This window comes from Micromys minutus, assembly GCF_963924665.1.
Source record: "Micromys minutus genome assembly, chromosome: 1".
Lineage (NCBI taxonomy): Eukaryota > Metazoa > Chordata > Mammalia > Rodentia > Muridae > Micromys > Micromys minutus.
The window spans coordinates 129,552,221-129,564,852 of NC_137969.1; the positions used below are offsets into that span (position 1 = coordinate 129,552,221).

Below are 12,632 nucleotides of genomic sequence, written 5' to 3' on the forward strand. Positions count from 1 at the left end.
AGGTTGCACGGGCGTGGCAGGGATCGCAAGCGCTCTGGGGCAGCCTCTAGTTCTTCAGAAAGGACGCCCTCAAAATCCAAAACATGAACTTTACCTTTCGTCAACTCCCCATCTTGGGATACTGTGTCATCCTGCCAAATGCAAGGGAGAGATGTCATCTGAGTACTGAGGAGGCTTGGGTGCAGATCAAGTGGAAACGTTAGATAGCTAAAGTCAAGCTAATGTTCAATCTCCCTCCCGCCCCCTTCCCCCAGGACTGTGAAGTCAAGTCTGGCACTTTCTTTGAGGCAATTAGAGGCAGATTGTTTTTCCATATAATTTTGGAGATGTGCTGACTATATTTGGTCCTTAGGAACTTAACGGCACACAGTGAGCACCAGGAAGACAAGAATTGCAGGTAATCAGTGCACATTGGCTGCTTTTTGCTCTAACAATCCGTTAAGTTGCAAACAATAGAGTGAGGTAGCATCCAAGGTTCAAAAACTGTTCTTCACATCATAAATAGTTTCTAGAAGGTACCCTAGGCCACCGTAGGCGGGGGGGGGGGGCGATGTATGACTTGAGCCTTTTCTCTTCAGGTGCTTGGTCATTTTGCTTTTGCAACCCAACTTCGATGCATCCCCTACTTCTGAGGATGGCTGTGGAGTTAAATACTCAGATACATAACAAATGTCTCCCCCCCCTCCTTTCATGTTTGATTTTGGATATAAGCTGTATCTATGTGGTCATTTGGTTGCTCCCATCTTCTTCCCCCAATTGCTGAGACTGCTTGGCTTTTATCACTGGGCCAAACCTGCATTTTAGTGAGGAAGACTATAAACCACAGCCCACAGGTTTGAGAATCAGAGGTGTCTGTGTAATACCTTGGATCTGGTCCCACTTATCAACCTTGACAACATGGCTTTTGACTGATCCTGGGTTCCTGTGCTTCTCTGTTTACTGTGCCCATGTCTTTATCTCTGACAGGTATACTCGTTTATGTCCCCAAGAGCCCATCAAATGTCACGTTCTCTTCAGAGCTCTGGTCAGCAGTATGAGACACTCTTGTTCCTAATCTTGTGTCATGCCTCAGTCACTCAATAATGAAACTTGTTAGATGTCTTCCAGAGCTGCCTGTCACTCCAGATTCTAAGAAGAGAAAGAAGCTTCTCCCTGCTTTTCTTATCTCTACATAGGTACTTTAATAATGGATTTTTCTGAAGCCAGATGCCCCTGGGATGCCTGAAGAAGGGTGGGTCTCCTCTCCTTGGACTCCTTGTTGCTGATGCATCACTGACAGGACACCCAGTTGTTCTCATTGCCAATGTGTCTTTTGGCTGCTGTTGTTTTTAAGACTCGATGTTATATGTGTCTGACTGTTTCCCCCTGCAGATATGTATGTGTACCACGGGCATGCCCGGTACTGGTGGAGGTCAGAAGAGGGTGTTAGATTCCCTAGAAGTTACAGTTCTGAGCCACCAAACATGTGCAGGCAACCAAACTCACAACCTCTGCAAGAGCAGCCAATGCTCTTAACCTCTGAGCCATCTCTCCAACCCCCCAATTTGTCTTTTAAAAAAGAGAACGCATTCAGTGAATGAACCACAAGGGTAGCATTAGTCATTTCTAATGCTGTTGTTTTGAAGCTTCTTTTCCCTCCTTCTGAGATATGTGAAGGGTGCGGTGTGCTTGCAACGTCTCTGAGTCTCACAGCAGTCTTACTTCAACAGGGATTTTACGAGTTCACCATGACACCCACGTGATATTCAATATTTTACCTTGTATTATCTGCTTTTGACAAATTTCTCCTAAGCAGACTGTGTGCTCCTTACAGTTGGAGTGCAGTATATCGTTAGATATCACTCCAAGTCCTGATCACAGAAGGAACCAAATACACAATAAATACCAAATAACTTTGATGACTCGATACTGTTTTTTCTCAGTGAATATAAAATCTCTTAATTATCTCTGAGATAGATCTGCTTTCACACTCAATATACAAACCCCAGAGAAAGACTACGTCCCATCACTCCATGCCTCCTAAAATCTCTTCCTAGTAGACCCCTCCATTCTTACAGAGTTGCCTCTGAATGCCATCTTCTTCCAAGAAGATAGAGAAGGAGGCAAGGGAAGGAAGAATCACTATCTATAGTCCCATTACTGTGTTGAACTCTGACCCATGGTTCTTATGTCTCTTACTGATTGTGAGATCCCAAGGAGCAGGAAACCAGTTTGACTCCACTTTATGCTTGAGGCAGATGGGTGGGTCGTCATGGAAACCCAGTAGCTGCTATTACATGTGTGAAAAGGATCATTTCCACATTGCTGCCTTCATGCAGTGCCATGCCCTTCTTCTGAGATGCTGAAGGGTATCTGCCAACACTAACCCTACATCACTCCTCTGAAGTGTCTCGGTGCATGTGAAGGCCTCCCATTAATGGTCATTGTCACAGCACCTAATATTTGCTACTGTATTGAGCTAGCAGCACTGAGAAAGTTGAAGGCAGAGATCATTTCTGTGTTGAAGTAATTATAAGAGAAACCTTGGATTGGATTGGGGGGAGTATTTGGTCAATACAATATATTTACCTCGTTTTTCTCTTTTATTCTATATTTAAATTAGCTTACATTATTTAAATGTTTAGTTAACTAACTGCGAAAGACTACAATCTCTACATTTTTCTATGTGCGTTGGCAAACTGAGCATGGAGCAATTGCACAGGGAAAAAATCTGGTCTGAGAGAAGGAATGCTGGCATTGGGCAGCCTTGGCGTCAGAGCTTCCTAGTCGAAGAACCTGCTTTCGGCGTCCATCTGAAGCGGCTCATGGAACTTTGTTGTTTTTCTGTCTACATGGAAGAAAGCATAAGGGACAAAATTAAGTAATCTCTCTCTCTCTCTCTCTCTCTCTCTCTCTCTCTCTCTCTCTCTCTCTGCTTGTGCGTGGAGGCTACATATTCTTTCAGTCACTACAGCTTATTTTTTGTTTTTCCATATAGGATCTCTGCTTGAACCAGGAGCTCAGGAATTATCTAGACTAATTGGGCAGCAGTCCCAAGGAGTCTCCTGTCTCAGTGTCCAGCTTTAAAAAGAAAGGAAGGAAGGAAGGAAGGAAGAGAAAGAAAGAAAGAAAGAAAGAAAGAAAGAAAGAAAGAAAGAAAGAAAGAAAGAAAGGAAGAAAGAAAGAAAGAAACCCAGATTCATGTGTCTTCGGGATCCAAACTCAGGACCTCGAGCTAGCAGGACACTTTACGGACTGGGAGATCTTGGCATTGGCAGAAACTCCGTATTAAAAGCAATTTCGCGCAAATGGAACAGAAGCTAAGTTTCCTTTGAACAGCAATGCAGGTCCCAGAGCGCAGTAGGACAAGTGTCCTGGCGCCCGCCCACTACCCGCCCCCCAACACTGGCTTGCACCTGACCATGCCGAGGAAGACCTGGAAGTCAGGGCCAGGATCTAGCCGCATAGCTGGGTGTGCCTTTCTGTACAAACCAACTGTCAGACCCACCGAGTAGGCGGAAACAAAGCCTAAAATAAAAGTAGTAAAACGGACATTGGAGTCCCAATTTCACATGGACAAATGGAGAATCAAAGGCTCGAGAGGTGGAAGAATAAAGGAAGGACCAAAGAAATGGTCTGCCCTAAATTTTCACGAAGTTAAGTAGGGCCGTACTGTCACGCAGAGCCGGGTGCAGCCCCTGCTTAGGCACCCTGCCGGTTTCCAGCCCTCTTCTCCTGGCTGGTCCCAGCGCAGGGTCCCACAACAGTCCCCAACCTCCACCCCAGGGTCTGGATGTCCTCCAGCGAGTAGCACAAGCCGGAGTTCGGACGGCTTCGGTGCTTTAGCTCTGGGACAGCAGCTCCACGGAGAGGTTTGAGAGAGGTCGCGGTAGCGGCGGGTCCCCAAGGTCCCCAGGCTGAGCGCGAGGAGTTGGGGGCGGGGCGTTGCTCCGACGCTAGCCGCGGGTCCCTGGCAGCCGGCCGCCACGTCAAGGTTTGTTTAATAATCGCTGGGGTATTTATGGCTTGGCTGGCAGGCGGCTGCGGAGGAGCCAGAACAGTGCGCCGGGCAGGGGGGACCTGCCCGGTCCGACCCGATGGGGAGGATGGACACTCCAGCCGCGTTCTGAGCTCGTGTATAAGCTACACCACCCCATCGCCCAGCCTAGGCCACCTACCCCCCTCGTCCCCTCTACTACTAGATCTCCTGAAGTCGGAAGCGCGAGGAAGCGCGCGATGGCAGACAACGTGAAGAAGCTGGCCAAAAGCGAATCTTTTCAAACGCTGCAGGACAAAGTCTCCTACTGGATGAATGACTATCAAGTGAGTCAGGGCGGGAGATTCCAGGGCTCACTCTGCTTAGTTTCTCTACATAACCTTGGCCGGGGATGGCATCTGGGATGTTGCTCTGCAAAGCCCCTGCTCTTGAGATCTTAACCGAGATCTCCTACTCCTACCCAGGTCAAAGAAGAAAGTCCCACATCTATCGTCTATCGGAACTCTTCCCCATGGGTGGATGACTGTAGCGGTAGAGCGCTAACCAGTGTTCGGTAACCATGGACACCGGTGGCCCTAGCAACTGAAGGGTAGTGTGGCGCTCCCAGCCACTCCCATTCTCTGGACTTGCTTTAGACTTATCTTCCATTGCTCTTTCCCCTCTTCTTGCCTTTCCACAAGGCTCTCACTGTTTAGTGATACCCAGGATCGTATCAGAGTGAACTTTTTTTAAACGGGTGTTATTATTGTAGGAAAAGGGACACTTGTAAAGGTCACCTGCATGCTTGTCAGAATGGCAATTAGAGGGTACCAGAGAAACTTCCAGGAGGCATTAGCAAGGCTTCTGTAGGGAATTACTGTGTCACCAGCATTCTGTCACACCCAGAACACACCCCAAACTTCATTAATGTCGCTTCAGCCTCGTTTCAACAGCTGCATGTTGAACTTGGGTCACTTTGATGGCAGTGTCTTCAATAGGAGTTTTGCCCAGGCCTGAAGCAAGGGGTCAGTCAGCAGAGAGACGAGAGTTAGGCATTCAGACCTGGGCCTAGGGTCTCTGTCTGTGGCTACAACTAGCCAAATAGTTTCCAAGCCTCTCTGAGTCTCAGCACCTAATCTGTTCCATTGTTGGGATTGCATTAAACAATATGTAAAGTTACTTTCTAGATCTCAGCTAAAAAAAAATCTAGATAATCTCGTTTCTGAATTTACGTCTGAATGTATCCCATTTATCTTGTTATGTGTAGTTTTGATTGGGTCGGTTGTTAAGCACAGTCCTGTAATCCCCAAAGACGTTTTATTAGTACCAGGGAATTTTGACTTAAATCTTAGGATGTACATTCACTGAAGCAAACTCTAGTTGTTAAAATATTAGTTGTAGAAACTACATTTATTGATAAGCTGTAAACTGTGTTGGCTTGGAAGGTTGACTTTGCAGGGTGTACTCATATTGGCTTAGAATCAGCTTAAAAAAAAACAAAACCAAACAAGCCATGCATAATCCTCTAGAATCATTAACATAATTAAAGCCACCCCCCCCAAGCTGGGAAATGTTAAAAGACAACAAATAAATGGCTCAGATTAATTCTAAACACAATGCACAGTTTCAAGTTTCTTCCAGATAATGATGATTTGGACTAACACCCGATTTAGCTTTCCCTCATGAGGTTTCCTCTCTGGTCCTCTTCATCTCTGCCTTAATTTGAGGAACCCCATGGGTGCACTCACCACTCGGTAGCTGTGATTTGAGGCAGGCGTCACTGTGTGCTGTGCCTTAGTTTCTCTTTATCCACGGCTTCTCCTTCCTACCCACTATGGAAAACAACAACAACAAACAAAACCAAACGCTGTGCTTTGGACTGTGTGCGGAGAAGTGATAAGATCTCTTCTAGGGGTTGATTCATTTCTTGCTTAAAGTTGTCCAGAGTATACGTGAGCTATATACTACCCACGGTGACTGTATAGTCACCACCTCAGTTTCCAAACAGACAGCTGATGTTCTTTATGAATATCAATCGATGCCCCAAAGCCTTAAAAACGTTGGCTTATTAATTTCAAAGTGTCTTGTAGTCTTCTGGGTCATGAAAGAAACTCCTCCTCCTTATTCATTTAAACAAAAATCCTTTCTGGGGCAGATGATATGAGACTCCTTAGGTAACATCCTGTGCTGACAAGCTTTGCTTGACTTGAATTCCGTCCCCAGGACCCATATGATGGAAGACCGACTCCCCACACATTGTCTTCTGACCACACTGGGGCACAACTGTGTCTCCTACCCACACTTAAATGTAATAAGATGTTATAAAAATTCCACGGAAAGGATGCTTTTCAATCATCTCCTAAAAAACAAAGAAAAACAAACAAACAAACAAACAAACAGAAACTAAGGCCAATAACAAATGGTTCTGCTTCTCTTTGCCATTCTGTTGATGCTAAACTTAGTGTAAGCCTCGTTCTGAGTGCCTTTAAGGATTGGCTTCTTAAGTTCAGTTCTTAAATTCAGCTTGGTTTGGATACATGACTTTCAGATTGCTTGCTTATCATCATTATTTCGCTAGCAACACACACACAATTATCAAAAGCTTAATAACTCATTCCACAAATAGTTATTGGCCAGTAAGTCAGTGAGTTTGACACTAGCTTTTCTGAGGCTTTACTTATTCAGCATTTTCTTTTCAGAGCATACGGTGTGCTTGTCTGCACTAGGCTGGGGATCTGGGGATTAGCATTGGGAGCTATATTTTTAATTAAAAAAATTATTTTATGTGCATGGGTGTTTTGCCTGTGCGTTACTTGTGCTCGCAGAAACCAGAAGAGGGTACCGGGGTCCCTGGAGTTAGAGATGGCTGTGAGCTATTCTGGAATGCTGAGAACTGAAACAGGGTCCTTAGAAGAGCAGCCAGTGCTTCTAACTGTGAAGCCATCTCTCAGTCCCTAATAGAACTCAATCTTAACTAATGATGAGCCTCAATCTGCAGAAGAGAAAGAAGGGCAGAGAAAACTCCATGTGTAAGATGTAGGATTATTGGTGGGGGGCTGGGACAAGTTTAAAATGGAGGATCAAAACTTGATGAGGCTGAGGAGGTGGAGGGTTGGGGGCAGATGTCAGAGAGCTTTGATGGGTGTGTTTGGGGGGTTAGCCTTTGCTTGAGAGCCAGAGGGAGACTTTGAGAGCACAACACAGGGAGACCACTTAGGATTAGGTTTTAGACAGGCTGTTCTAGCTGTCTTGTGATGAGAAAATGGGACTCTCTAGAAAATGGGTTTGGAGTTTGGTGGTACTTGAGGCAAGAGAAAGTATGAATGAGTCAGCCAGACATATTAAGCAGACAAGATGAAAGATACCAAGAACACCCCTCAAGGTTCATGTGAGAGTATGCAGTTTAACGCCATGAAATTTATGGCTCAACATCTGGATATTTTATTGGCCACCTCTGCAAAAGTCATGAATCGCTTTATGTGCAGAGCTGAATTTTAATGACAATTACTGCTTGAAGATGTCACCAGAAATTCACCTTATGTTAGAGTACCTTCAGTAGGTCAGACCTGGCCTGAATCCCTCCTCTCTCTGAGATGCTGTCATTTCCCTTCAAAGTCCTGTGGACTAAGGAGTTAACTTGAATTATTTGTGCCAAGACTGGACACTGAAGAAGTGTGTTCTATATAATTATAGTAGCAAACAGTAAATATGCTATTCTTTGTGGTCTATCCTCAAGATAGGATAGATGACAAGGTTTTTTGTTTGTTTGTTTGTTTTTGAAACAGGGTCTTGTTATATCCCAGATTAGCCTCTAACATGGAATCACTCTGCATCAGGTTCTTGAGTGTGCTGAGTTTACAGGCACACAGCATTATTTCTTGCTATAAATGTTATTTTTTTAAAAGTAGAATGACACATGCAAGGACATTATAATTTAGAAATGTTTGGTTTTTGTTTTTTATTACAAAAAGGGTCTCTTATAGCCCAGGCTGGCCTCAACCTTGATTATGTAACTAGAAATAAACTTGAATTTCTAATTTTCCTGCTTTGCCCTCTTATGTACTGGGATTACATATGTGAGCCATTACGCACAGTTTATGTGCTGTTAGGGATAAAACCATGGGCTTTTTGCATGCCAGGCAAGCATTCTATCAACAGGGCCCTAGAGTTGTGAAAGATTGGGATTTAATTGCTGTGAAAGATTGGGATTTAATTTGTGAGTGAGTCTGATGGGAAAGCTGGTAATACATGAGTTCTCTCTGTATCACTCTTCTCTTACATTAAAAATAATTGTTTAAAACATGGTATTAAATATCACCACAGAAAAGGAGATCTTACTGAGGTGTGCCTTCTGTTTGGTTTAGAATAGTATTTGTGGCTGAGGTCTGTCGATGTTGCCATGGTGTATTCAAACCGACTCCCCGCCCATTGTAACTACACATTCTTCGAGAGGCAATCTAAGCAGTAAACTTGTAGAGAATGTTATCTTTCTTTTTATCTTTCTACTGTCAGGTCAAGCTGCAGGAATGAACAAGTCTTTGGATCTCAAGGTCTCAGTGGGAAGATGTTTCTCTTGAACAGTCCCAGGGAAGCTCTTCATCTCTGGTTCAGTTCACCTTGTGAGGGCGTAGCTGGTATCCTATGTGTCACTTGGAAGGGCTGCAGGGGAGGAAAGCAAACTATTTTTTGCTCTTAAATGACACATAGTCCTCACTCATCATCCTTCTGACGGAAATATGGTTATGCATCTCTTAATGATGGGTGTACCTTTTGAGAAAGGCATCCTTGGCTGACTCGGTGAGCATCATAGCTACCTAAACTGAATGATGCTATGGAACTGATGTCTTGTATATGGGTGCTAGTAAGAGAAATGCCACATGACCATAGTTCTATAGGTCCAGTCTGATTGTCAGGCAGCTAAGGAGGGGCTGAGAGGGCAAGTCCGTGGTACAGCATAGTGGAGACCCACTCTTCCCTTTTCAGAACCACGATCTGCTCTGTCTTGGCTCTTCATCTTTTCCTTTGTTTTTGTCATCATTTGTCTTGTTCTTACTGTCCTTTCTTCCTCAGCCCACTTCTGATGGTCCTCCTTCTGGACCTCCCTGTGCTCTCCCCATCTTGTCTCTTCCTTGTGATCTCACTTCTATTGGCTTCCACTTTCTCCCATCCAAAGCCACACCCCCAATCCTGCCTCTCCACTTGTGGTACGAAGCTTGTCTCATTCCGAGGTTGTGGGAAGCAGTGTAGAGCCCAGTTGAGCCATTCTCTCTTCTAATGACCTAACATTCCTGATTCACAGTCTCTAATGGTAAAGCAGCTTACTCCTCTCCCCTTCTCCTCCCATCCCCATTTCTCTTTTCCTTTCCCATATTCAGAGCTGGTTTTGTTCAGCCTCCTAGTTTCTGCCTACACAGAACACTTGATATAGTCTTTGATGATAATTTAGAGGTATAGGGTTATTTTGAGGATCATCCTATAAGGTATACATGCTGAGAGGGTATAGAGGCTCAGTTGGAGAGTCTCATAATACATTCCTATCTCCATCTGAGGGTCCTGCTGGAACCCTGAACTGCCAACGCCAAAATTTATTACCCTTATGTAATGCTGGCATCAGTGGGATCTTGGCTGATGTAGATGTGATTAACGATGGAGTCCTATAATTACATCTTTCAACATCCCTCAACCTGACATCCCCTTCAGACTTACTCTCCTATTCCATGCCCACACCCAGTCACTTTCCTATACACTCTACCTCTCCTCCAGAGTCACTCTGATGGGAACTCTACAAGAGCTGTCCCTACAATGGCCCTTTGTTAGGTGGTCAGTCACCTGTCCTCACTTAACCTGTTTGTGTTTCATAAATGGATCAAGCCCAGAACCCTTCTTGTGGCAGGTTCAGGCTGTCTGTTGAGTCCTTGAATAAAGGAGGCACATTCTCAAGAGGTACCCTACTGTTGCTTGTTGCTCCTTCTCTTGAGATCCTCCCCCTTTCCCTCTCTCCTCCCCTCCCCATTTCTCTTTCACTTCCCCATCCTCAGAGGTGGTTTTATTCAGCCTAGTTTTTGCCTACACAGAACACTGGATTGCTACAGTCTGGGGTGATCATTTAGAGCCCATTTGCGTCTCATTCTCTATCCTCTCCACCGGCTGCTGAGCTCATCCAGCCAACATGTTTAATCTTAAAAGGAACTTAGGCTGCCAATCCAAGGCTCTAGGTAGACCAGAAGTCTGGGACTTATAAATGAATGAATCTTTGCTCTGGACAGAGTGCATTTAATTCCTATCTCTTCTCTGTTTATCAGATGGTAGAGCTGATTGGATGATGTGTAACCCAAGCATCTTATGCGATGCTTTGTGTGGTGGGGAACTGGGCATGTTGTAACATGTCTTGGGATATCCTGTTTGAATATTTGTGTTGTGTACACAAATGTTCCTTTGGACACTGGGCACAGCATGAAAAGAGGTAATGGGATGCCATAGACACACTTCTAACTTAAGATCCATGAGGAAGTTAACTGAAAAGGTGAATTGCTTCCCAAATCTGAGGATACAGAGCATCTCATTTAAATGTTCTTTCCTAAAGGAACTCATTTCATTAGTGGAGAATGGGATTTGAACCCAGGGTTGCTTGATTCCTAAGCCTGACTCCTTTTAATGCTACATAGCACCTCACAGCTGCCTTCTGCTTCTTTAAGGACTGGTTATGGTTTTTTAGGTTCTTTCTCCTAACATCTCTACAGTTTGGGATGGGAAACAGGCCCTTTCAGCAAGGTTGGGTAACTGTGCACAGTCCTGACATAAATCTATGTAGTTTGAACCCACAGGACTTATTGCTTGCTTGTGATTCTGTTCCCCCCCCCCTTATTTTTCCCAGTGTTGGGATCAGTCTGAGGTTTAGCTATGAACATTAAATAATGATCCAAGCTGAATATAAACTTAGAGGCCCTTATGGCCTTCTAGTGTTCCGTGCTCCTTCCTGAAAGGATGCCTTATCCAATATGGCCACCTATTCCTCTCCAAACCACCTAGTTGACATAATGTATTCACAGGCTTCGGGACTTTTCAAGATGGTGGCTCCTCAGTGGACTCGATGCCCCTCACACTCCCTACCACTGTTTTTCAGCTGGTAGACATGGGCTTCCCATTGCATCCCTTGTCTACCACAATATCTTCTTGCTGTTAAAGGAAGGAGTTGTAGACCGCACATAAAATGTTAGAAACTAAACTTTAAGTACATGACGAATCAATTGGTAGAACAGATAAAACAAGGCAGCAGTGTGTACTGTGGTATAAACAGTATCTTCAGTTCACAAGAAGATGTATTTATTTATTTTTCTCTCTTTCAGGATTCTAGTGAATAGAACCATTTGCTATGAAAACAATTCCCCGAGCCTCAGTGGCTCACACATCCACAAAACAGCTTTCCCAGTCGTTAATCAGTTCAGTGTCAGGGTTTGTTACCTTTGAAAGGGGGTGTTCTGGGTCTACACTCCCCTCTCCCCTTAGAGCTTTCTAGTGCTTCCTCTGCATTTAGATAACAGAACTGGAAATCCAGAAACAAGGTCTCTCGGGTGATTTTCTCTGCCAGGCCTGATCATGCATGGTACACCCCACTTCCCAGACCATGAATTGAGCTCAGCTCTAGAGTTGTGTGGGCCACACAGTTCAATCCTGGCCATGTGTCCAAGGGGCATTAGATTTTGGTGGTTCCCAGCAGTCTGTGTCAGAGCTTGTCAGAACCTGGTAGCCCCCAGATCACACAGGCAGTGGGTTCCAGAAACTATACTGTACTGATACCTTCTCTTTCCACATTACAGACAAACTCCTGTGATGAAAATCTAAACTACTGCATCGAACTCATTGAACAAGTTGCCAAAGTGCAGGCTCAGCTCTTCGGGATCCTCACAGTGACAGCCCAAGAAGGTGAGAGCCGCCCCTACTCCCCCCACCCTCTGCCTCATCTGTTTGCTCTATGCTTCCTTTGGGTGTCCTCTGGCTGTTCCCCAGGAACCCCTGCTGATCTTCCCTGTTCATTTTCTTAGGGGAACACAGTGAAGGTATAATGACAATCAAGAGTCGCCTTTTGCCCCTGCTGCAGACTTCCTTCAGTTCTGTAAATGTGGGACAAATGAGTGATACGGAGACCCATCCCGTACAGGTAGGGATATCAAAGGATCACACTGCACAGTGAAACTGAAACTTCCAAGATAGGACAACTAAGCAAAGTGTCCTCACTGGGCCTGAGACTGGTAACTTTCAATGGTCAGTGTTAGCTTATAGACGTCATCCAAATTTCCCACACTGGAAAGACAATAGACACCACAATTAATTGTGTTTGCTGTTGTCACAACATCTCCCCCAGGGTGGGTGATGTATACATAAGTGTATTTACTTTACACTTTTAAGTCTGAAAGACCAAGCAGCATGGGGCAGACTCTAGGGAGCATCTCTCAGGAGACAGCTTTACATTGTTGGCAGCATGTATGGGAGGAGTGTTCACATGGGAAGACAGAAAGCCAAAACATGGGAGGAGTCAGTTCTTGCTCTTGAGAACAAGCCAGAGTCCTGTGAGACCTTCTGGCCTTCCATGTTCTAACTGCTTCTCCCATCACATCCTACCTATCACCTGGCCACACCAGGGCTCAAGCTTCTAATCTGTGTGCTCTCATCTAGTGTA

General features: G+C 44.9%; 1 protein-coding gene across 1 annotated transcript in view; it reads left to right on the plus strand.

Annotated features, from left to right (window-relative positions):
• Positions 1-4,215: 4,215 nt before the first annotated feature.
• Positions 4,216-12,632, plus strand: part of SPATA18 (spermatogenesis associated 18) — a gene marked incomplete at both ends in the record, with an annotated part of 29,990 nt that continues 21,573 nt past the window's right edge. The window contains 3 exons of the mRNA XM_080908522.1: positions 4,216-4,302; positions 11,773-11,878; positions 11,998-12,113. Of these exons, the coding sequence (XP_080764648.1) occupies positions 4,216-4,302; positions 11,773-11,878; positions 11,998-12,113 (309 nt within the window). The remainder of the gene's footprint in view (positions 4,303-11,772; positions 11,879-11,997; positions 12,114-12,632) is intronic.